Source organism: Corapipo altera, unplaced genomic scaffold (genome assembly GCF_003945725.1).
Source record: "Corapipo altera isolate COAL_440 unplaced genomic scaffold, ASM394572v1 69, whole genome shotgun sequence".
In the NCBI taxonomy this organism is placed as follows: Eukaryota; Metazoa; Chordata; class Aves; order Passeriformes; family Pipridae; genus Corapipo; species Corapipo altera.
This window is the reverse complement of record NW_020884908.1, coordinates 29,102-54,181: the sequence shown is the minus strand read 5'-3', so window position 1 is coordinate 54,181 and position 25,080 is coordinate 29,102. Positions and strand designations below refer to the sequence as shown.

The window sequence follows — 25,080 nt, the reverse complement described above, 5'->3', positions numbered from 1 at the left end:
CCCCCCCGACCCCGCGCGCTCCGCCGGCCTCCCTGAGACCTTCCCCATCCTTGGCGCTTCCTGCTCCAGCGGCCAGCCAGCCCGGCTTCCAAAAAAACACCGACCTTATCTGCTGAAGTGCTTAAAAACTTTTTTTTTTCCCTTTTTCTTTTTTCCTTTTTTTTTTTTTTTTTTCTGGGGGGGCGGGAGCGTGGGGTTGTCGGAGAGGGTTGTTTTGGCAACAGGTGCGCGTGTTCCAGAAATTTCAAGGGATTTTTAAGTGATTGCCCGGAGATGCTAATTCTATCGCAGCATTGTTTCCTTAATGATAAGAGGAAACTGGTCGGTCCTGCTTTCAGCGCTGGGTGGTTTTGTGCTCTCTGAGTCACGCTAGGCTGTCCAACCTACTTGATCTAAATAAATTTGCAAATGCCATGTTTTTCGGATGAACAAGTAGCAAGAGCACTGTGGGAAATAAATCCTGCTCGAACCTGCAGAAATAGGGCAATTCCGGGCTGGAGTTAAGCGTGTGGAGGATGTGAAACGCGTGCTCTGGAGGCGCCCGTGTGCGAGGGCTCTCCCTGTACTGGCCAGGTCGGTTCCTTTTTACGTTAGGAAGGGATTTCTTTCCACGAAGTGGAAGTTTAAGTTGAAATGCCTTATTGAGAGTCACGAGCATCTGAAAGACTGCTTTTCTTGCTCTCTGGCTGAATGGCAAGTTCTCGTCATCTGTGTTTCAGATGATGAGCTCGGATGCCGTGGTGCTCCGTGCTTTTCAGGTTAGGCATTTTGGGAGAAATGGGAATTTTGAACAGCAGTTCAGACGGTCCTGTATTTGTCCTCACTTGGGTGTTGGCTGAATCCAGTGAGAGATGAGTAAGAGGATTTGGTTATGACTTCAGAAGAAGAGCTTTAGCCATAACTTCTTATGCTCAATTCTTTATATTTTGACTAGTGAACAAAACAATTGGTTTTTTCTGTTTCCACGTGCCTTACCTGCCAGAGGTTTGCGAGGAAATACCCGCCCACAAACATCCCGTGTTTTCTCAGCCTTTGTTTCGTGTGTTTCTTACTTTTCCTGTTCCTTTGTTCTACATTGGCCAATAAAGATTGAATTCAGCTCCATTCTGGCTTGGCTCAATTAAACAGATGGTTAATAATAATTTTGAAGGCATCCTGTTTGTTTTCTTTTCTCACTCTTTCAGGAATTATTTTGTAACTTAATTGTCTTAGTGTTGTTTGTCAGGGAAGGATCATCTCACTGCTTTCAGTTTTAACAGCAGAAGATGAAAATACATGTGGGGGATGGTGTGGAAAGAGTTAACCTAATAACAGGAGAGACAGGGATAAAGCAGCCCTGATCTGAAAGAGTAATTGAAGGCAGTATGTTAAGGATTTGGCAGGAAGGGGATGAAGGAGGACTGCCCCCTCCCAACCAGCTTGTTCTTCTATTGTTAGTGGTACCATTAGTGATAACAATTATTTAATTAAATAAACTGCATAGGGAAAAATTACAGTTTGTCTAAATTCCTACTCAGCTTTCAGGAGAAAACTGCAGTCTGGATTCCTGTTTAGATTTGTTCCCTTGATACAGAATGATGAGGGATTGGGGGAATCTGGAAAAGGAAAAAAAAACCTTGAAATTACTCTTGCTTCAGGCCTGGAGCTGGTGCTTTCACAGTACTTTCCAGAGTTAGCTTCAGGAGGGGTTTGGCTCAGCACCCTAGGAGGGGCATGCTGAGCTCCTGGACCACAGCTGTCTCTCTCATTCATGTTGATGTGATGCTTTAATGATGGAGCTAAATCGGATTACAGGGACCCAGCTCTGTCCCTCACCCAGTGGCAGGGATCTTTGATCCATCTCCAGGTAATTTTACAGTAAATAATAGAAAGCTGACTACTATATATCCACATCAGATGGCACAGCCATCTTTTGCTGCTTTGATGTAATTTGAAACAAGCTTATTCTCCTTTACATGAATATCTTCTCTTTTTCAGAGATCTTTTTTTCTCTAATTCTTTTTCATGTCAGGAGTCTTTTGATGATGCATCCTTGGCAAAACAAAAAGAACTCCAGGAAACAGATCCTACATATGAAGAGAAAATGGTATGTAATGTTTGGGAGTGTGTACAGCTATCCAGTACCTATGCACGTGAGTTTTCTGTTTGTTTGAAATGCCTTACCTAGATTTATAAAATTTTACCTAGTTATTAAAAAATATGTAACTTGTCACCAAAAAATATCTGGAAAAAAGCTCCTCTGAACCTTCTTGTTTTCAGCATACTAAAGTTATCTGTAGAGCTGTCCATCCTGTAGGCAAGGGGGGGTATAAAGAGTTGAGTATTCACTTTTTTAGTCAGACATAGAAAGATCCTCTAGGAATCTCTTTTATGAAGCTCTGGTTAAAGTCTTCAGGTTTTTGAAGATGGGTGATTCTGTGCTTCATGGGTAAGAAAAGAGAAAATTTGCTATTTTCCTTTTTTTTTTAATAATAAAGTCTTTTTTAGTTTTTATAACATAACAGATGGAACCATCCATCCCTCACCATCTCACCATGTTTTCTTCCTCTGTTTTTCCCTATTTGCCTTTATTCCCGTTCGTAATTCCAGTATCTGTGACTTCATCTGGAATTTCTTCATAGGAAAGTGAAACTGATTCTTATGATTTGCTGCTTCCTGTGTTATTTCTTCTTTTTGGCACTGAAAATAACCCAGTCATTTTCTGCTCCTTTCTTTGTGCTGCTTTCTGGCAAACTGAAGAAAATGAACTTGGTAGTTGTCTCCTCTAAGTCTTGAGACAGACACAATTTGAAGAGGGATTGTATTTTGCTGTCACAAGAGTCAGAAGATGCACTGGGAAAGAAAATGGGAAAAGTGTCTCTGTTGGTAGAAGGACAGATCAGGGTTGCAGAGAACAGCCCGTTCTTGTCTGTGTCCTACCTAAAAAATGTAGATAATGTTTGTTAGTCTTCTAACATCCTTAAGTGCAGTGAAAGCAAGTGTGGGGATGTGTGTACAGGGCCAAAACTTGTGGAAGATTCCTCACTAAAATTTTAGAACAAGGAACTTTCTGCAGTGCAGCCTGAATCTCTTCTTTCCGGTACAGTCAGTGAAAAAAGTACTTTAAAATAAGAGTTAGCAATTTGGATAGTAGTAAGATCTTACCTAGTTTAAACTGTTGCAAAGTAAACAAAAAACAAGCAAAACCTATGAGGAATATATAGGAAAACTTAAATTTAGTGGATGGAGATTGTAGCTGTGTCAATCACGCTTAAACTAAAGTTAAAGTGAGTTTGAGTCCTCTGTGGTACGTACAGTTCTCTTTCCTGGTCTGTTTGTTTTCTAACACTTTGTCTTCCTGTCTCTTACATAGTGCAGGGCCTGCTTGCTTTAAAGAGTAGAATACTCACAGAGCTGGCATTGCAGAAATGTGGAACATATGTTCCTTTTTACTAAGAAAACTGACTTCCTGTAACTGCTGCAAGTTGCTAAATACCAGGTTATGTTGTGGCAGCTGGCAGAATGTCAGAGTGGTTGCTGTTAACCTTGGAGCTGTTTTCCATCTTGTTTGTCTGTTCAAAGTTATGATGTGGCTTTGGGAAGGTGCATTGATTCCAAATGGAACCTGTCTCAAAGAAACTGAACCTTTCAGATGCTAACATTTTCTACTGTAATCTTTTTTGCACAGCAGAAACAGCAACTCATATCAAAGGGGGTAGGCTGAGCATGTCTAAGGCCTCTGCTGCTGAAATAGATGTTCTGGCTTTTAGCTGAGGGCTGCTGTGTCCTGACTGCCCCGTTTCATGCCAGTTCTGCTGCTTATCTGACACCCCAGTGAGGTGGTTTATCTTGCTGAGCAGGCAGGACACTAATGCAGTAGAAAGTAGTTGTTGCCAGGTTGGTGAGATGAAGAGTTCATTGAAGAATCCTGTGCATGATAGGTGGGGGTAAATTTCTGGGAGTGGGACTATAACTTTTGATATGAGAAAGTTGTTAAAGGGACTCCGGCCTTATCTGGTGAGACTGGTGCAATCTTTGTGCCAAAGTCATATTTCAGTCTTGGCTCAGGTCTGTCTCACAGCTTTGATCTTGCTGGGTAACAAAGGCAGGCCTTGGCCCAGGCTATAGAAAGACTATAGAATCTGTCAGCAGCAGTTATATTGATGTTAACCATCTTTTCTTTGATGTTGCAGTTATGTATATAAAGAAATGTGAATCTGTGTTGTTTAAAAAGTATTTGTTAGGGTTTTTCTTTTGAACAAATACATACTGTCACGTCTCACAATTGTTCCATTTAATTTTCCCTTGTCAACAGCAAACAGACAGAGCAAACAGATTTGAGTATCTGTTGAAGCAGACTGAGCTCTTTGCTCATTTCATTCAGCCTGCTGCTCAGAAAACTCCAACTTCACCTTTAAAAATGAAGCCTGGACGTCCACGAATAAAGAAGGACGAGAAACAGAATTTACTGTCAGCTGGCGAGTGAGTGATGGCACACAGGCCAACTTGTACTGTAATTAAGATCTTATTGCACTTTAGAAGTGTAAGTTAAGCTTGCTCAGCTTTAGTCCTATTTCAGCATGTGTTGTTTTTTTTTTTTTATCTGCCTACCTGTAAGTTGAGGGTTGTTTGAGAATTCTAGGAGTTACAGGAGTTTTGTGTTGATGCTAAAGCGTGAAGAAAAGCCAGGAACTTACTGCTTTCTTGGATTTTTCCAGCTACCGGCATCGTAGGACGGAGCAGGAGGAAGACGAGGAGCTGTTAACAGAAAGCTCCAAGACAACCAATGTCTGCACTCGATTTGAAGAGTCTCCATCATGTGTGTTTCCTGGTTTTTTGGGGGTTTTTTGCCACTCTTCTTTTTCTTCAAAATATTGTTCAAAATGAACTTTGTTTTCATCCTCCCTAAGGATAATGAATTAATCTGGGGGGACAGGAGGAGGAGGAAAAAAATGGGACAAAATGTATTAGTGAGTGACTGCTTATTTTCAGTCAGTCTAGAAAGATGGTCCAGTGAGTCTTGTCCTTAAGAAATCCAGTTCCTATACTTTAGTTACTAGGAAAGAGTTTTTAAGTCTGTCATCTTCCCATTTTTACATGTGTAACCTATATTCTGATATAATTTAAAGTACCTAACAACTTCCAGTTAATTTAATGGAATTCACTATTAGTGTTTTAATGTTTGACTGTGTTCAGATTTGGAGGGTGGTGATAGAGTTAGAATTTCTGTGTGCTGTGGGTTCTTGCAAAAAACAGAGCTGTTGGAGCGGCTTGCAGAAACAAAATTACCATGTTGCTGTCTCCAGTCTGCATTGTCCTTGGAATTTATTATGTGAATTTGCTACTTGTTTTTGTTCTGTAGCCTTGATAATCACTGTCAATGAGCAGGCAACGGATGGTGACATGCTTTCATAAGTTTTTGTAGATCTTTTAGTCTATTTTTTTGTGTCTTTTAGATGTGAAATGGGGAAAGCTGCGGGATTATCAGATCCGAGGACTGAACTGGCTCATTTCTCTATATGAAAATGGCATCAATGGCATCCTGGCAGATGAAATGGTATGGACACAGCCTGTGTTTCTAAGGCCTTAAGAACACATGCAATACAACATGTCCATTGTTGTATGTCCATGCCCATTTTAGTCCCTCTGTGGGATTTTTAATAACACAGAATGCAATATATAGTTCGCCAAATCTTATTTTTCTAGTGTGTTTGAAGTCACTAATGTTAAAAGTGTCATAGGTGTCTTAATTTAAATAAACTGTGCATGCAGGTTTAGGAATGGGCATTTGAAAAGGAAATCTGTCAAACTTCAGAATCCTGAACTTGATGGAGGGGAGTTGTTCCATAGAATGACATGTCCTCTTTTTGTTTTTTTTCTCTAAATTGCAGCTGTTTTGTTATGGTATTCTCAAGCTGCCCTTGTGAGGAGAGTGTCATATATGAAAAGAGCAACAAATGAGGAAACAATTCCTGTTGTTAGGGCAAAATGTAGATGTCAGGATATGAGTATCCTGTATGGACTGATCTCTGCAGCAAGAGCTATGGCAGTGGGAAATTGCCTGGCAAAAATGATGCAAAGATAAATGTAGCTAGAGACCTGTGTTAAAATTTCTTATGCAGCATGATCATGGACATTTCAGTCAGAACTGGCCACAGTAGCTTTTGTTTCTATTTTTATTCCTCCCCCCTCCCTGAAAGACAAGGGATGAGTGCAGAAGAAGATGTGGTAGTTTCACAGGCAGATATGTTTTTGTCCTCTTAGTGATTTTATTTATATCTCTTTTTCATAAGGAGCAGAAAAAACAAAAATCTAATTAATTTCAATATATTGTGTTTCCCGTATCTTGTAATTTCTCTGTAATAAAACTTCTTCAAGATAAGTTAGACACAAATGAGTTTAAATTATTGTTTAGTAACGTACTTCATTCTGAATTATATCAAGGATTTTCTTCAACATACATGCTTATGAATAGAGGAGTTTGGTGTTTGGGGTTTTTTTGGCTGTATACAGTTCTAAGTGGAGCAGGCTTGTTTTACAAAGCATCCCAGTTGTTTTTGTGAAGTCCTTGGATGTGTGGTATTCCAAAATCCATCTTGTGTTAAGGAGTTATAGTATTTATTATTTTTTTTTTTTTAATTCATTCTTAGGTATTAGTCCTTTTGAAGTTATTAGTGCTTTTCACGCAGCTTGTAAACACTTTTCCACATCTTGCACTAGGCTGTGGTTATTTTGAAGACATACTTGAATTTTAGAACCAAAAATAACTTGTGCTGATGGTTTTCAGGGTTTTTTTACCTCCCATGCGTTTGAGTCACAATATTTTTAAATTATTTTGCATTACAGGAGTGATCTGTTTTTTGAAGGTCTTCCTCTGTTTTGTTTCAGTTAAAATTCTATGCTGAAGGTACAAGGTTTTAAGTATTTCTCCTGAATAAAGAACCAAACACTTAAACTACTTGTTTGGGTTTTTTTGACATGTGCAATTATTTATATTTGTTTGGCTTTTTTCTCACAGAAACTGAGGTAATTTTTGGCCTGTGAAAGCCTACTTTTGAAAATTAATTAAGAACTTAATCACTACTATAAAATATTAATTTAATATCATAACATAAAATATTAATAAAGTCAGTTATAAATAATAATGAATATTTGAATAAATTAAGAAGTCTAAGGGCTTTTAATTCATTCACTTTATTTCAAGTTTAAGAGAATACGACCATCCAATTTGAAAACTTTGACCTCTAAATAATCTAAATAACACATCAATCTACAAAACAAAATTTTATGAAATGATGTTTTCTTGCACTTCTAACTTTCTCTGAAAGATAAGGCAGAATTCTGGCTTCATAATCCAAGGTTTGAAAATGTTACTCTTACTACTTTTTTTAAATTAAATTTGAGAAACCACTTTCCTAAGCAAGACTTTGATGCCCTTTGTGAGTTGCACTGTCTCTAATACACCTCACTCAGTTGTTGAGGCTGCTGTGTCTTCTGTGCTGCACTCAGAGCTCACTCCTGGGTTTTCTTAAAGGTGTTTCCTGAGAGTTTCGGGGTTGTTTTTTTTTCTAACACATGAATGTGTCCTACAGGGCCTTGGGAAGACACTGCAGACAATTTCTCTTCTTGGCTATATGAAACACTACAGAAATATTCCTGGACCTCACATGGTGTTAGTCCCTAAGTCCACTCTGCAAAACTGGATGAATGAATTCAAGAGATGGGTACCAACACTTCGAGCAGTTTGCTTGATCGGGGACAAAGACCAGCGAGTAAGTTTTGATGTGGTGGTTTTTCCTGTGTAAATCCAGCATGTGATCTTGCTGTCCTTTACCTTTCCTTCACAGGGAAAGGTATTACTTGGATCTGTAGTGGTTAAACAGTAAGACCTACAAGTGCTGCCTACTTACAAGCTGTCCATTACAATATAACTAATGTAAGCTTAGATTTCACATGTGTGTTGCCCAGCTATTGCTTCATCACTTCATGTTCATAATTCCTTGTCCAAAGATTTGCTCTCTCCTGTTGTGAAGGCAATACACCCTGTAGGCCAACAAAACCTGATGAATCTTAAAATAGGAAAATTGTGACAGTGCTACTATGTTCTTTTTGGTTTAGATTTGTCAAAGCCTCAGTAAGTAACTGTCACCTTGTTTTCTAGGCTGCCTTTGTCAGAGATGTGTTGTTGCCAGGAGAATGGGATGTGTGTGTAACATCATATGAAATGCTTATCAAAGAGAAGTCAGTATTCAAAAAGTTCAACTGGAGATATCTCGTTATAGATGAAGCCCACAGGATTAAAAATGAAAAATCAAAGGTAATTTATATTTGCACTGAGAGAGAGATTTATGTGGGTCATTAGGTGGTGGTGTGGGGACTAGTAATGTTTTTATATTTGCTCATGTCTCAATGTCCTTCAGTTGTCAGAAATTGTGAGGGAATTCAAGACTACAAACCGGCTGCTATTAACTGGAACTCCACTTCAGAACAACTTACATGAACTCTGGGCACTTCTCAACTTTCTTTTGCCAGATGTCTTTAACTCAGCTGAAGTAAGTCTTCATTTCTGCTAATCAAATTAAATTAATTTTGTTGGGTTTCCAGATTTGAAGATAGACCTGTATAATTAGGAGTGTCAGCTACTGATAAATGATAGATTGACAGTTAGAAATGTTTGTGTTAGAGAGCTTTTCATAAAAATAGGCCAAATGGGGAAATTTGTTCTTTTACTTACTGCCCGTGTAAAAGAATCGCTTGAGTTGTATTTTTTCACCATTGTGATGACACTGCACCTTGAAAGGAAGACTCTTACAAACTGATGATTTTGTTGATGCAGGACTTTGATTCGTGGTTTGATACAAACAATTGTCTCGGGGATCAAAAACTGGTGGAGCGCCTTCATATGGTGAGTCTTTCTGCTTTTTGTACAAGAGTTACATTTACCCAAGTTAGATTCTAGACAATTCTCCTAATGCTTATTGAGATAAAATATTAGGATAAGATAGATTATTCCAGAAACTATGATAGACTTTCAGCATGGCAAAGCTCAGAAGATTTTTTTCCTTAAAAAGGAAATTGTTTTGGAAAGGAGAGAAGGGTCACTAGTTCTGGCTCTCAGGGTTCTAAAATGCTTACATAAAAAATACTGGCTATGAAGAGACTATAAATGTTTCAGTCAAGGAAAATTAAATCAGTCAATTAAATCAAGGGGCATAGAACCATCTGAAAGATGATTTTGGTCTAATCTCTAAGTCTTCCAAAGAAAGGACATGTATAGTCCCATGTATAGCAAATAATCTGTCCATATTGGTTGCTTTTTCAGATTGTCTGATAAGTCTGGTATTTGAGCTTTTGTGACAGAGAATATCTGCACTGTGTTTTGTCTGTTGACCTGATCAGTGTTTCAGTTTCCAAAATACATTTAAGGATGCAACCTCTTTCAGGTGCTACGACCATTCCTCCTACGTCGCATTAAGGCTGATGTAGAGAAGAGCTTGCCTCCAAAGAAGGAAGTCAAAATTTATGTGGGCCTCAGCAAAATGCAACGAGAATGGTAATTCATACACGTGCCTGACTGTGCTGTGGTTAAGGCTCAGAAGGAGTGTGCTGTTCGTGACTTGAAGATTGTGTGGAACTTGATTTAATTCTTTCTGGTGTACTCCCAACTTGTGTCTCCTTGTGACACTTCTGTGATGACAAAACCATGCATATCAGGGAGAGTGACCTGGTGAAATGAGGGGGAGGGTGAGCTTTTGACTGTTATTCAAAGAAAGACCAACTTTGTTTTAGAGTTACAGAAGTTTTCCCTGTCTTTGACGTAGGTACACACGGATCTTGATGAAGGATATAGATATACTGAACTCGGCTGGGAAGCTGGACAAAATGAGACTGCTGAACATCCTCATGCAGCTGCGAAAATGTTGCAATCACCCTTACCTCTTTGATGGGGCAGAACCTGGCCCACCCTACACAACAGACATGCATTTGGTCACCAACAGTGGCAAAATGGTAGTTTTGGACAAACTGCTGCCGAAGTTGAAAGAACAAAGTATGCATCTCTTTTCTGGTATTTTGGTTCAACGATAAAAATGAAAGTCAGTGCTGCTTAATGTTTCCATGTATCCTGAGCAAAAACCAGCACACCTTAGCCAGGATTTTTGTTAATTTCTAATATGAATACCCGCTTGTCAAGCACTGTATCTTACAGTTGATACAAAACCAAAGTGTGGTGTGCCTTCAGAAATGCTTGGATCAGTAGTCCGTATGGCTTTTTGTGCTGAAGTGTTTTGATTCCCCTTTTTTTTGTTGTTTTTTTGTTCTTTTTTCATCCCAACTAAATTGAGGCCACAGAAACATCAGTTGTTCTGGGCTTTAGGTTTTCTTTCTTAACATTGTTAGCTATTTGAAGTATCATTGTGTGGTATTTTAGCCACTCCTTTGATTTGTCATGAAGCACCATTTCAGATTCAGAGCCTTCATCTTGGGTTACAATCAAATCCTTTGTGAAACATTGGCTTGTCTTTCTGGGTATGATTTTGAGCAGCACCTGAGGTTTTTCAATGTATTTTGTAAGGCACTCAGACAGAGGGGAACTCTGAGTTATTTTAAAGTTCTTTGATAGTAGGGACAAAGCTCAGAAATGCATTGCTGTAAAACGCACTGGCCACAGAGTTTCTGACTCGAAAGTAAATTTTTAACTCTTTATTTTATGAGTATGCTTAGGGAAGTAACTTGGCTAAAGGAGTGGAGGTAAGTTTGTCAGTGGGGACACTTTGAAGGCTGGGGTTTGGTTGCAGTTTTATTTTTCTACGGTGATATAAAAGTAAACTGTACTTTGTGTCTATGTATCATCCAAGCAGCTGTGGTGATATAACTGATCCTAAGACTAAAAAAAGAACAATTCAGTGGTTACTGTGCTTTTTTTAATCTTGGTTTCTTCCTCCTTTGAGGCTAATTGATGGCATGTTTTAATTAATACTGTCCTGGTCTCAAATCAAATGGTCATCTTAAACAAGAGTTCATTATCAGCCCTTGAGTCCAAAGGACAAAAAACTGAAATCACATGAGATGAATATAGGGGGAAGTGGAAGCTTTATAGTATTCAGTGGTTTTACTTAAATCTCCCTAGTAGACTGGAAGTAGATTTGTATGTATGCATAAATTACTGTACATTTACCTTTTTTTTTGAAGTTGTTCTTGGCAGGTAAGTAAACTGACAAGTCTTTAAGAACAACTTAATTTATTTCAAGGGATCTCAAATCCAAAACAAACAAATAGTTCAAAATTTCATTCTTTATACTTGATGTTTTTATATTTGTGCTATCATCTTACTCTGCTGTGTCTGGGAACATTCTGTTAAGGAGTACAACAGAAAACAAAAGGGAAAAGGCAGCCACTAACTAGACAATGACGTATCAGAGTGAGGCAGACATGTCCCATGGCAAGCACAGGACCCTGCTATGACAGCAGCAGCTGCAGCTCTGCATTGTAGTTCAGGGTCTGAAATTCTACCTACTTTTCTTCTTAGCACATGGAATTGCCCTCCTTCCTTTTCTGGTAATGCAGGCCTGCAGAATTTCATAAGTCTTATGTTCTGCTAAAAGCATAAGAAACTTTTTTACTCAAACAGGCTCAAGAGTTCTAATCTTCAGTCAGATGACAAGAGTCCTGGATATCTTGGAAGATTATTGTATGTGGCGAAATTATGAGTATTGCAGACTGGATGGACAAACTCCTCACAACGAACGACAGGTATTCCAAACTTTACATATTGTATTTAAGTAAAAACACTGCTTGTGTTCAACACTGGGTTCAACTGTTGTGTTCTTTTCATTTATTTAGGCGTCCATTAATGCATTCAACGATCCCGACAGCTCAAAATTTGTGTTCATGTTGAGTACGCGGGCAGGAGGTCTTGGAATCAATCTGGCTACTGCTGATGTCGTAATTCTGTATGATTCAGACTGGAATCCACAAGTAGACCTTCAAGCTATGGTAAAAATCCAGATGGGGATTTCATCCTTCTTGTCTTTCTCACGGAACTTTCCTAGAAATGTACATTTCCAAAATAAATGAGTATTTCGCCATTTTAGCACAGGGAGTAGTAAGACTGATTTTCACTTCCAGTGCAGCTTCCACTGTGTGAAACCCTTAGTCACATTTTGGCTATAGAATGTTTTATGCAGTAGGAAATGCTGGGTATATGCTACACTAATTATTTCAGTTAAGCTGAAATATTCTAGCAGAAACAGGTTCAAAAGAACGATGGAACTGGTGTCTATAAGCTCAAGTGAGAGGATTCCAGCTACAGGTGTATGTTCAGAATACTGATTCTCACTGTGGGTCATGTTTTGCCAATTAGGAGAGGCAGTGCATCATATTTTTCTTGAAATATTCATGGCACAGCTGAAGGATTTTGAAAAATGTAGCCTTTGGTCTGTATAGAAATGGTTTCTTCAATACTTTGATTTTACAGAAGGTTGCATAAGGTCAGGAGCATCCAGTCTTCTCCCTTGTGTGATTTAACAAAAATCCCCCAAACACCTATTTTTTACATATGACACCTGGAGACATACTCACTGTCAATGTTATTGAAAAAAACTTGTAATGTCAATAAGAATGTCTTGGGTCGTCATGGATGGCTGTAAAGATTTAACTAACCTGTGCTGTTCTGTTTTGTACATTAGTATGTTGCTGGACAACAAATACTGAATTTTTTGTTACTTTTTTTGCCCAGGATCGAGCGCACAGAATTGGCCAGACCAAGACTGTTCGAGTGTTCAGGTTTATTACAGACAATACAGTGGAGGAGAGAATAGTGGAACGTGCAGAGATGAAACTCCGGCTGGATTCCATAGTCATTCAGCAAGGCAAGTGTGGGAAGGCAGTTTGTATCTGTGATGGGATTCTCTTTTGGTTTTTTCCCATTGTAAAGGATGGTGGAATCAGGAAGAGTCAATGAGAATGTTGCTTTTGCCTCAGCTGAGCTCTGAAGAGAGAGTACAAAGGCCTCATCCATTTGAAAATTTATTTTACTGTAGGAGTAGGTATTTCCTCACTAACTTTTTGATTGCCTCCCTGCTGATACATGTGTACAAGAGGATATAGTCCAGTTTTTCTTTTTTAAGCGCTCAGCTTCTCCTTTGAACTGGAGAAATTAATGCCTTTTTTAACAGATGGGGAGAAGTAATGTAACCTTGGTTGGCTTGATTGGAATCAGGAACTTCTGAAAAGAGGATTAATTGAGGTTTAGTCTGGAAACTGGGAAAATATGCACCATAGCAATATGTTATATGCCAGAATCATTAAGGTTGGAAAAGGCCTCTAAGGTCATTGAGTCCAGCCTTTGACCAGTCACCACTGTGCCAACTAAACCATAGCACCAAGCGCCTCATGCAATCATTTCTTGAACACTTCCAGGGATGGTGACTCCACCACCTCCTTCAGGTTAAGCCTGTTCCAATGCTTAACCACTCTTTCTGTGAAGAAATTCTTCCTAATGCCCAACTTGAACCTCCCCTGGTGCAACTTGAGGCTGTTTTCTCTTGCCATGTCGAAAGACCTAGTATCCAAAACTATGTATGCTGAACACAGTTAAAGCATAATATAGCAATTATCTTTGAAACCTGGCTAGATTTTACTTACTCTTTATTTTAAATTTTTTTATTAAAGAATTTTTTTAAATTTTTTTTTTAATTTCTTTATTTGGAATTTTCTTTACTGAAAGAAAAGGATATAGCTTGAATGTAGAAATGTAAGGGGGAGAAAAATCATGTGTTGCTCCCTCCATAATGAACTTTTATAGTTAGTTGCTATCCTTGAGTGTTTTTATCTTTAGGAAGATTGGTAGATCAAAACCTGAATAAACTTGGAAAGGATGAAATGCTGCAAATGATTAGACATGGAGCGACACACGTGTTTGCCTCAAAGGACAGTGAGATTACAGATGAAGACATTGATCACATTTTGGAAAGAGGTGCAAAGAAGGTGAGAAAGTTTGAAAAGGGGAAGGCCACCTGTAGATTTAAATGTGGTGGCAAGACAGTGTATCCCTGGATGATCACTTGGTTCTAAGCTGGAGAGAAAAGGGGTTTTTGCTGTGGAGGGTTTTCATGCTGGTCAGTCATGTTTGTTTTCTCTGATGTTGTCAATAAGATGTTTTGTAATCAAGTGCCTTCCAGAATGGCTGCTCTTCTTTCTGGCAATGGGATGTTTTAAAAGGAAGTACCTTTCAGAGTGGCTCCTTTCTGGGAATGAGGTGTTTAATAATGACGTGCCTTCCAAAATGCCTCCCGTTCTGTCTGGGAATGAGATGTTAAATAATGAAGTACCATCCAAATGGCTACTGTTCTTTTCTGTGTCCCCCGTCCAAGACTGCGGAAATGAACGAAAAACTTTCAAAGATGGGCGAAAGCTCCCTTAGGAATTTTACTATGGATACTGAATCTAGCGTGTATAATTTTGAAGGGGAAGACTACAGAGAAAAACAGAAGGTAATGTTTTAAGTTTCTTTCGGAGGAATGCACTAAATTGCATGTTTTGATCATACTTGTTTAAGAGGTGTTGGCTAAAATATGGTGTCATCTATGATAATAGTTTAAATAAAAACATTTCTAACACAATGAAGTAGATGTAGATCTAATTTTATATAAAACTTGTAGCTGGTCTGAATAATTTGCAAGACTTAGTTGGGTTTTTTTTGGGTTTTGTTTTTTACAGTTGGCATTTACAGAGTGGATTGAACCGCCTAAACGAGAAAGAAAAGCCAATTATGCTGTGGATGCTTATTTCAGAGAGGCTCTTCGAGTCAGTGAACCTAAAGCACCCAAGGTGAGTTGACTAATTAAAACAAGTAAATTGTTGAAATATGCCTGGTAAATGGTTCCAGCTGTAAGCAATACATTGGTCTTTTTTCATAAAAACTGCACTATTCACTTTTGTAAATTGTGGAGACAATTTAAATTTAGAAAAAATCCAAAGGACTTGAGACAAACTTCTGTGAAAAAAAAGAGCAGGATGAAACTTGTAGGATGTTAGGAGAGTAAGATCAACATTTTTCGTGTTTTTACTTAAGCAGCTGTGAATTTTCCTTACCTGTGAAAGACTTCCTTAATGCTGCTTCAGACATCTGAACTTTGTTCAAGGGGATGCATGTGTGACTTTCCCCAGCCACCTCCTCCTCCCAAAAGACTCCTCCTCCCCTTCTCTCAAAGGTGTTTCAGAATTCTTCCTTGTTGTAGTTGTCTCTTGCATGGCCTGTTTTAATATAAGGCAGTGCATTTTTTGTAACAATAAAGCTTTTTTTTTTGTGCTCATAAACTGAAATCAGTTCTTACAAGCAAGCAGGCTCTGGAGTCAAACACAGACTTTGTATTTCAGGCACCACGGCCTCCAAAACAGCCAAATGTACAGGACTTCCAGTTCTTTCCTCCTCGCCTGTTTGAACTGTTGGAAAAAGAGATTCTCTACTACAGGAAAACAATTGGTTACAAGGTAATGCAAGAGTTTTCTTGATTAGAGGGATGGAGCACCTCTCTTAGCAGGAAAGGCTGAGAGAGTTGGGGTTGGTCAGCCTGGAGAAGAGGAGGCTCCAGGGACATCTGATTGCAGCCTTTTAGTACCTAAAGATGGCCTACAGGAAAGCTGGAGAGGGACTTTCTACAAGGGTTGAGACACTGGCACAAGTTGCCCAGAGAAGCTGTGGATGCCCCATCCTTGGAAGTGTTCAAGGCCAGGTTGGATGGGGCTCTGAGCAACCTGGTCTAAGTGTAAGGTGTCGCTTCCCCTGGCAGGGCATTGGAATGAGATGACTTTTAAGGTCCAATTCCTTCCAACCCAGACCATTTTATGTGATTCTCTGAATTCACTCATTGGAAGAGTTTACTGCAACAATAGAATATGTACCTGTCCTGCCTTCCACATCCATTTAAATGAAATAAAGTAGTGTTACGCTGAAGAAATTATTAGTTTACATTAACAGAAAAGTGACAACTGTCAATTATCTGTGAAAAATCAAGCAACTTTTACAAGATGCAAAACCTTTCAGGTACCTCGTAATCCTGATCTCCCAAATTCAGCCCAAGCACAAAAGGAAGAGCAGCTTAAGATTGATGAGGCTGAACCTCTTAACGATGAAGAACTTGAAGAAAAAGAGAAGCTTCTAACCCAGGTATGGTTGGGTCTTCAGTGAGATGGAAATCAGCTGAAGCTTGTTTTGTGTTTTACAGTGTTAGGACAACATTTCTTGGTCATTGATTCACACGTGCTGCAGTTAATACAGCTGCAAATATTGGCTCTGATTGAGAAGAGTTTTAGCATTAGGTTTATTGTGGGCCTAGATACCTTTGGTTCAGGAGAATCCAAGTACACTAATTTGGTGCACCTTCTTCAGAGTATGGCTTCCCAAGCTGGGATTGACTGTAGACTGACATCTTTCTTTGGCTGTGGGTTCTTGCAGACTCACTGCAGAGCTGGATGTACTATGTTCCACATTATTTAATGCAAATCTTCTGCCACAGTTTCATTCCCACGTAGAAGTGAATCCCAAAAGATGAATGAATGGTCAGTTTTCCTGAACTACATCTGGTAGTGGGTAGTGCCTCTCTCTAAAAGAGGGTATGAGCTGAATAGGTATATAATTAGGAAGCATGTACACTTAAGTAATCTAAAACAGGTTAATGCCTGATATACCTTATTTGGGTGTTGTATTTTCACACTGTATTTTGGCAGGGGATCAGAGTTACAGAACAGTATCTCTTGCTTGAGTAGTAATGTGCTGGAACAGCTCACTATTGCCAGCAGACTCACAGAACCAGCAGACTCACAGAGGTCAGGAGTCAGTACAGTGCAGTAAGCTGTGGCTAAATCACAGCAAGGCTGACAGAACTTATTTCTTCCAACGATTTGTCAAAGTTATTGGTAATATGAAATAAGCCTATTTTAGCAGCTGATAACTTCAGCAGTGCTACTTCTGTCCCTACTGAGTAGGACATCACAAGACAGCTTTGGACCTTCTGAGGGAGAGTGACCAGGTAGAATGGCTGATGTTGTCTGTGAGGCAACAGCTTTAACACTGTTGGAATGATGGAGGTGTTACAGTTGGTTTAAAGAAACCTTATTGAAGCGAATTTGGAGAGAGACAAATCCTGAACCTCTGTGTAATGTTTCCTTAATTGCTATACAGGGCTTCACTAACTGGAATAAGAGAGATTTCAACCAGTTCATCAAAGCCAATGAGAAGTGGGGCCGTGATGACATTGAAAATATAGCACGAGAAGTAGAAGGAAAAACCCCAGAGGAAGTCATTGAGTATTCAGGTAACTCAGTTCTGTAGTCAGCTCTGTGAGTCCATATCTAACACTGCTTGCCTCCTTTGAACTGCTCGTGAACATGTTAACATCTTATTTCTGGGAATTTCTTACACCACTCTTTAAGATTTTTCAGGGTAGAATTGTACTGATGGATTTCAGATCTGCTAGTCTGGATTTTACCATCTCTAGCCCCTGCATAATTAAGGCTACACTAAACTGCACATGTAAACTATTGCTGATCCACTTCACTTTAACAGGAACTGAAGACAGCACTACCCAGTTAGATGTGGGATAGTTTTTGAAAAGGAAATGCTGAGGAACAGTGCTTAGCTGAGGAGATTCCACTTTGCCGTGTATTCGCTAACCAGTAGTTAACCTTTACCTCCTCCTCAGGAGTGGGATACAGTACACACGTTATGAATGAACATACAATGACCATTGGGTGTTGTAACATGAGTCCTTGTTTATTTAAACACCTAATTGTCTTTTAGGCACTTGCTTGTCTTTGGCCACTCAGTTGCCCTCCCTCTTCCCTCTCTACAACTCTGTTGCTGCATCAGTTTCCATTTGAAGAAGCTCTTTTTCTCTTGATAAGGAGACTGGCTCACAAAAACCTTCCTGGCCTGTATCACACCTCTTTTAAACTGAGGACTCCTATATCTAACCCTTGAAAATAGCATTTGTAATACTGCAACACATGATAGCAGGAAGCAGAGGTTCCTTATCAGGGAAGGGCCTGTTGCTATACAGCAGTGAGCTCTGGTAAAAGAAAGTAGCAGCTAACATCTTTTTTTAAGGTAAAACTTCTTAACTTTTAATATGCATGATAAGAAACTAATGAATTGTTCTTTTCTTAGCTGTGTTCTGGGAAAGATGCAACGAACTCCAAGACATAGAGAAGATCATGGCTCAGATTGAAAGAGGAGAAGCCAGAATTCAGAGACGAATCAGCATAAAAAAGGCACTCGACACAAAGGTGAGTTTGCTTGTTTCTTGCTTGCTTTATTTTCTGGTGCCAGTGAGGAGAAAAACAGGATTCTGTATCTGGCCACTGCTACTGATGCATGAAGACAACATGCTGGGCATGACATTTGCCTCTTGTGCATAATCCTCAGCACTTGTTTCCTATAGCTTTTCCATCCCACAGCAGTGCTGTCCTGGCAGACAGATGTGATGACAACTTTAGATATGACCTAACCTGTTGTTTGTAATAGTAATCTGTATCATAGGACACAGTTTGTAGTGCTGTATAACAAGCTCCTGGTGACTACATGCTTTTGGAAGAAGTAGGATTTCTTTTGGACCCATGTAACTGAAAATGCGAGGTATATACGTATATATACACACATGTTTAGAGCAGTTAAAAGGGAAGACTTACCAAACAGAGGATGTTTCCATTCTGGTCTGTGTTTCACCAACCTGGGTTTGGTGGTGAACAGATTTGTAGTAAATTAAGACAGTTCATCAGAATCTTCTCTCCACTTCAGGTTTGAATTAATTCTCTTCTAGGGAAGAACAAGTGTCGGATTCAGTTAACCAGGATGCAGCTGAACTGTGTGCTACAGTCTCATGTACCTTTTCACTTTTAGTCTGACAGTTCTCGAGAATTTGTGTTAGAAAGGATCATTGCCATCTCAATACTGACAGATCTTGACTGTGTTCAAATGTAGTGATAGGTCTGGAGTCTGCCATTAAGTGGAAGATCACAAAGCTGTCTGTTGTCTAAACCAGAATTTGCCAGTTTAGATACCTTTGATAAATGGACTGTCCAGAACCTACAGGCCTTTACTTGTGGTGACTTAGAAAACTGGATCTTTTATGATCTCTAGTGCTGTCTTCATGTCATGTGTTGCTTTCATACAAAAGACTTCCATGCTAATTCTGACCTATTTCCTTAGCTTTATATGGTCTTATTTGTTTTGTTCAGATTGGGAGATATAAAGCCCCTTTCCACCAACTAAGAATATCATATGGTACTAATAAAGGGAAGAATTACACTGAAGAGGAAGATCGCTTTCTGATCTGTATGCTTCACAAACTAGGATTTGATAAGGAAAATGTCTATGATGAATTAAGACAATGTATCCGAAACTCGCCGCAATTCAGATTTGACTGGTTTCTCAAGTCCAGAACTGCAATGGTATATATACATTAATCTTTTTTGTTCATGAATGCCTATGACAAAATGGTTGTACCCCAGGCTAATCAAATAGCTTCTGAAATACTGAGGTATGTGCATGCCAACAAGACATTACCTTTTCCTAACTTTGCAACAACTGTCGCGGGTGGCAAATGCAGATAAACCAGAAAGTCTTACGGGAGGAGAAATTCAAAGTTCTAAGGTGCTGTTTTCCAAAATCAACATGAGTTTGAGTTAAATACAAAATTGTCTTAAAAAGCAAACACCTGTGATCAAATCCACTCCTGAAGCCAGCCAGTAAGTATCCAAAAACATTTAATTCCTTTGTTATTCTGACAAGATACAGCAAAACACTTACCTCCTCACCGGCATTTCTAATATTCTAATACAATTTTTACATTGAGTGGCTACCTGAGGTACTGATTGTATATGTTTTGTAATGTAGGAACTACAAAGGAGATGCAATACTTTAATCACTCTCATTGAAAGAGAAAACATGGAACTGGAAGAAAAGGAAAAGGCAGAAAAGAAGAAACGTGGACCAAAACCATCTTCGGTAAGATTTAAAAGGCACTTCTGTGGAAAAGCTCACGTGAAGACAAAGTGCTTTTCTGATTGTCTAGGAAAAGTGATACCTAAAGTTATTTAAAAGCAACAACAAAAACTTAAAAGGCAGTGTTAAAAGCTGCTTGAAGTTCATACTGGTGTTCAAGCTAGTGCAGTTGAGGATGTCAAATAAAGGAAAGTAAGTTTAGGTTCTAAATCGTAGCTCACATGCTTTAGAGCCGATAAACTGGTTATGTTTTGGATCACTGTGTTGGTGCACTGTATAGGTTTACCCTGGTAAGTACACCAGAGGTATATCTGGCCTTTTGATTTATATAATCTGTTAAATCGTCTACAAATCTGTATACAAATGGGCTTCTGGACATAGTTTTGGGAAAACAGCATATATGCTTGACAACTCTCTGCTGACTAAATTCAAAGTATTGCTAATATGCAGGACTATTTTGTAAAGGAAACACCAGCTTTACCCATTTTCTTACATGGATTTGCTGTTCAGTGTATTGTTGCCTAGAGCTGTTGTATAAACAACTTAGGCAAACAAATTACTTGGCAGATGTGCAGAAATCAGTAAAGTTAATAACAGTGGATTATTAAGTTTCTTAGACTTGTTCACAGAACATTTAAATGGGTATTTAGAAATACCTTTTCATAAATAGGAAACTTTAAAACATCCTTATTTGCTTCTATACACTTTTTACCTCTATGAAATCATACTCTTACAGAATTGAGGGAATATAAAATAACAGCAAAGATATGCAAACCATATTATGTTTGCAGTTTATCACATTTGAAAGCTGACAGGGTGTAAATCGTCTGCTTTGTTTTGAAACACATTACTTGCTTTACAACCCTTTTGCATCACAATAACTTATTAAAAAACCATACCTTGCAGGCACAGAAGCGCAAAATGGATGGTACTCCTGACGGTCGTGGAAGAAAAAAGAAGCTAAAGCTGTGAATGCAGAATTTTTTTAATCTCTAAATTTAAGAAGTAGTTCTTTAATTTACGGGTCTTCATAAGATGTACTGTATAATGCTTAACTATTTTAAAGAACATTGGGTTCATCTGTTTATTGAACTAGAACATAGTACTTCTTAATTGTAGTTTCACTTTTCTAAATGCAACAGCTGTGCTGAATTTTTTTTACCATTAACACTTGAAGTAATAAATTGTCTTCATTTATTAATAAGACTTTTTGTGACTTTTTTTCATTTATGTTTCCACTTGAATACATATTTATTTAGTCATTCCCCCAGTTTGTTTCCTTTTAGGGTGCTGTGAACACTGACTGGTGGTGGCTTCTAAAACACCACTAAATAGTTCTGTTGATCATGATGGACAGTCTCCATTTCTGGAACTTTTCTGGCTCTGACCTTAGCTTTACTCCTGAGGTAAATAACTGGCCTTTCCACAAATTTCAGAGAACGGAGGATATTTGTGCATAAAAGTAAGTTCAAGTAATGATCAGCACACATACAGATTGGAACAGAATTGTAACACTTTCTTGCTTCTTTCCAGGAGAAAGGTCAGTCAGTCAGTCATGCTGAGGTCTGTACTGCATTAGACTGGCCTAAAGCATGGCAGAATGGGGGTATTGGCAAACAAGAAGTAGTCAGAACAGAAAACATGACAGTACATGAAACACAACCTGCTTCTCTCACACGCTCAGCTGGGGCAGATGCAGAGACAGCACTGGTGTGATGTGAAAGGAACTGGTGCTGACTCCAGCTGTGCACAGCTGTAATTAGCAACCCTGGCTCTGCCCTGAGCCAGTCCAGCAGTGCCATGCACGAGTGTTCCCTGCACTGTCCCTTTTTGGTGCTGTATCTGCACATTCTGACTGAGATGCCATCTCATGTGGCATAATTTAGAATTTACTAACAAAACAAACAAACCAAATCACAGCAAATGCTCGCAATCTTTGCTCAGTTTTGGCCTGCTTAAGAACACATATCTAAAGGCAGCAGTGTTGTATAAACAGAGGGAAATAATGAAAAATCAACTTTGCTGACAATTCCCAGATGTAGATTTTCTGGGCAGCAGTTCAGTTTTTATTGGTATAGGACCTGAGTTTTCATTTGCCAGTGACTGGTTTGCAGACACCAGCTGAGAACAGGCTGAATAACCACTCTTAAAAAAGTCACTGTGGCAGGTGCAGCAGGGTTGACAGCACTTCTTCATAAGTTGAATTGTCCTGGCAGCCCTAGAAGAAATTAGTTTAACTGCTTACATTTAGCATACCCTGAACAAAAATGCTGCAGTTTTAAAAGCGTCCCTTTTCACAAAAAAACCCAAAACTAGTCAAGCCATGATCGTTTGTTTTAAGCTAATCTGAATTAAAAACCTTTAGAGGAAGCAGAAGGGGAAGACTTATTAAATAGTTAAGCAGCACTTCATTTGTGCTAACAATTCTCAAGTGGCTGCATGCAGAAAGTGAAAGGAACTAAACCTTAAGTCTCTCAAGTGGTATCCTGCCAATTTAGAGAAAATCCATTTTCTTTCAAAAAATAAAAAACGAAGCAAAATATTTGCTCTAGACGATTCAGGTGTTTCCTCAGTGCTATCTGGCAACAAAAGCTGTCCTTTTATAAGTATTTGCCTGTATTTTGATGCTATAGTCAAGCAAACAAATAGATGATTATTGTACAATATGGGAAGGAGGTCGTTACCTTTGTTCTGAACTGCTAGACTCTTTAAGAATGTTTGAAAGCACTTAAAACACTGACATTTTTCTAGTGTGGCTTTACAGTACAGTCTAATTCTCACTGGTGACATACCAGCTCTCCTTGCAGGTAACACAGCCTTACCTGTGTGTCTCTTGTCCGTGTGGCTGAGGTCTTCATTATAAATTTGAGACAAAACTGTTGGTATTGCCTATTTAAAAGAACATTAGCATCTACTGCTTAGCTTCCATTTTAATATTACTACCTTCCTTCTTCCCCAGCAAAAATTATTTAAAAGGCAACAACAACTGCCCCACCAAAACCTGTTATATGAAAGCTAAATTCTGTACATGTGATCAAAACCAACATCCTTCCAAGCACCAGCCTTCCACAGTGGATATAAGGCACATTTACATCTGCACATTTAAAACATTTTTAAAAAAAAGGAGTAAAAAAAAAAAAGATAAAGTATCAACTCCCATTCATGGAGTTTGAATTCTATGAATAATGAATTCTATTCAAATGAACCTGGTACACCAACCCTGTCAGAAGTAGCTGCCCATTACAAATAACCAGCCGCTATTTGGTGCAAAGGAGTCATCCAAGAGCTAGATTTGAATCTGCTCTTTGGTGAAGTCACATATTAAAAGACAAGCACCAGGAACTGGCCAAACTTCTGACCTGTCACTGCTGCTGTGCTGTGTGCTCACAGGGTCCCTGCTGCCGGAGAGGCTGGTGGGCACCGTGCTATTCCCAGCAGAAGGCTCCTTCCTTTGCCTCAACAACAGCAGAGCTACGAGCACAGCGCAGATCAGAAGGGACAGGCCTGCCAAGGCCCCAGTCAGAGGGACAACGCTGTCTCCAGAGTCCCTGCCTGTGCCTCCCAGCGCTGTCCTGTGGTGCAACATGCCGGCTGGGACCGTGTCTGTCCACAGGACAGTTTGGTCAGGGCGGTCAATGCAACGTGCTGGATATTTGTACCCCTGTTGTTACCTGCTCCAACGTCTTGTGTGAAGATTGGGGCATCTGAGTTGGCTCTTCTGCTGCGTTTCCCAGCTGTGGGGCCAACTCCTCCCTTGGCAGAGGACAGGGTGTGGTGGTAGTTGAGGCTTCTCTTGCCACTGTGTGCATTTCCCTTTGATCAGACCATGTAGTGTGAATGTACCATTCTCAGTCAGCTATCACCTTAAACCAAACACCAAACACATAAAACCCCGACCAACCAGAAACAACCCCTCATGCACATTTACTATAAACTGCAAAGCACCCAGTATCAAATTCATCCAAGTCTGCTGTGAAGTAACTCTAAGTCAAGTTAACGGCAAAAAATAGGATTAATCTTTCCTTAAGGCAGACTGCTGGAGTAGAGCAGATAAAACTATCTCCAAGTGCCTATGTCCCAAGAGAGTTTATTTCTCTCTAGGGTTAATGGGGGAAGGCTACTGCATTTACCTAACAAAACACTAGTCTAATTTAGGCACAAACCTTGCTTCAGGAGACCCAAGAAAGACTTTGGGAATTTGAATAAATCTGACTTAAAGCAGGATGCATCGTGTTCTTTTTTTGTTTGTTTCATATCATATACATACCAATCACTATTTTTTTTTCCCAGTTGTAAAAAAAATCACCTCCAATTTCTTATTTTTTGACATGTAAAAAGGCTCCCATGGTAAGCTTAAACCAGTGACTGCTGCTCCCAGTCCCAGGTGTGCGTGTCCACAATAACAGCATGGCTGCACATGGACAGCTCGGTGTCACAAAGCAATGCTGTCCCCATTTCTACACTGTTAGGGAAAGGGAACTAAGTAAATGCATTGCTGAAGTCTGTTGCTGACTAAGACACTGCCCGTGACCACTTGCATACCCTGTTCTCCATCACAGTTGTCTTTCAGCATGGAAGAATCAAGAATTTCTGTGACAAACTTAGCGGACAACTCACCTGGAAAAGGGGAGCAGATGACAGGCTGAAAGCATCAGAACCAGGCTGTTTTTCTAGAGGGAAAGCATCTGCATGATCAGATGCTGACATAGCGTGAAACTCCAGGTCTCTAAAGGCTCTTGCTGGTGTCTCAGGTTGAGCTTTGTCCTAAAGTAAGTAAGTTTAGTAATTCCAGAATCACATGGAGATCGGGGACCTGAAAATGCATGTGAACATAACTCCTGAATCTGCAAGAGAGAGGGTGAGTCAGGCAGACACTCGTATTCCTGATGGTCTGGGCTGTACTTGGGCATGTACCCATTGGCACCGGGGCAGCTGAAGGAGTCACCAAGATTCTGAACTGGATCACTTGCCCACGGATTTCAGACCCTAGTAAAGCACCTTAACATGTTTTACATTACACCAGTCAATTTAAAATTATTAAATCACTACCAAATCATTGTTCTTAAAAATTCTGAGGACAGGAATGACCTGGCTTTAAG

General features: G+C 39.4%; 1 protein-coding gene and 1 long non-coding RNA gene across 2 annotated transcripts; one reads left to right on the top strand and one right to left on the bottom strand.

The window, feature by feature from the left end:
* The first annotated feature begins 1,988 nt into the window (after positions 1 to 1,988).
* On the top strand, positions 1,989 to 21,182 carry SMARCA5 (SWI/SNF related, matrix associated, actin dependent regulator of chromatin, subfamily a, member 5). Its single transcript, XM_027652799.1, has 23 exons — positions 1,989 to 2,086; positions 4,295 to 4,461; positions 4,698 to 4,798; positions 5,436 to 5,536; positions 7,572 to 7,751; positions 8,141 to 8,296; positions 8,400 to 8,531; positions 8,816 to 8,884; positions 9,423 to 9,532; positions 9,801 to 10,027; positions 11,609 to 11,730; positions 11,821 to 11,973; positions 12,716 to 12,848; positions 13,817 to 13,965; positions 14,352 to 14,471; positions 14,698 to 14,808; positions 15,358 to 15,471; positions 16,025 to 16,147; positions 17,162 to 17,294; positions 18,146 to 18,264; positions 19,216 to 19,428; positions 19,874 to 19,984; positions 20,888 to 21,182. Exons 1-23 carry the CDS (start codon positions 2,084 to 2,086, stop codon positions 20,951 to 20,953), a joined length of 2,913 nt encoding a protein of 970 aa, XP_027508600.1. The 5' UTR covers positions 1,989 to 2,083; the 3' UTR covers positions 20,954 to 21,182.
* Positions 21,183 to 22,158: 976 nt separating this feature from the next.
* LOC113951658 lies at positions 22,159 to 24,741 on the bottom strand. The gene is made up of 4 exons (XR_003529228.1): positions 24,599 to 24,741; positions 23,653 to 23,844; positions 22,804 to 22,870; positions 22,159 to 22,199 (listed from the first exon to the last, which is right to left on the bottom strand). It is a non-coding gene; the product is annotated as an uncharacterized LOC113951658 (long non-coding RNA).
* Positions 24,742 to 25,080: the final 339 nt, after the last annotated feature.

Excerpts from the sequence above, each read along its gene's own strand:
- SMARCA5 (XM_027652799.1), top strand. Across the intron at positions 8,297-8,399 it reads TTAAAAATGAAAAATCAAAG|TTGTCAGAAATTGTGAGGGA; the intron begins GTAATTTATATT and ends AATGTCCTTCAG. Across the intron at positions 9,533-9,800 it reads AGCAAAATGCAACGAGAATG|GTACACACGGATCTTGATGA; the intron begins GTAATTCATACA and ends TCTTTGACGTAG.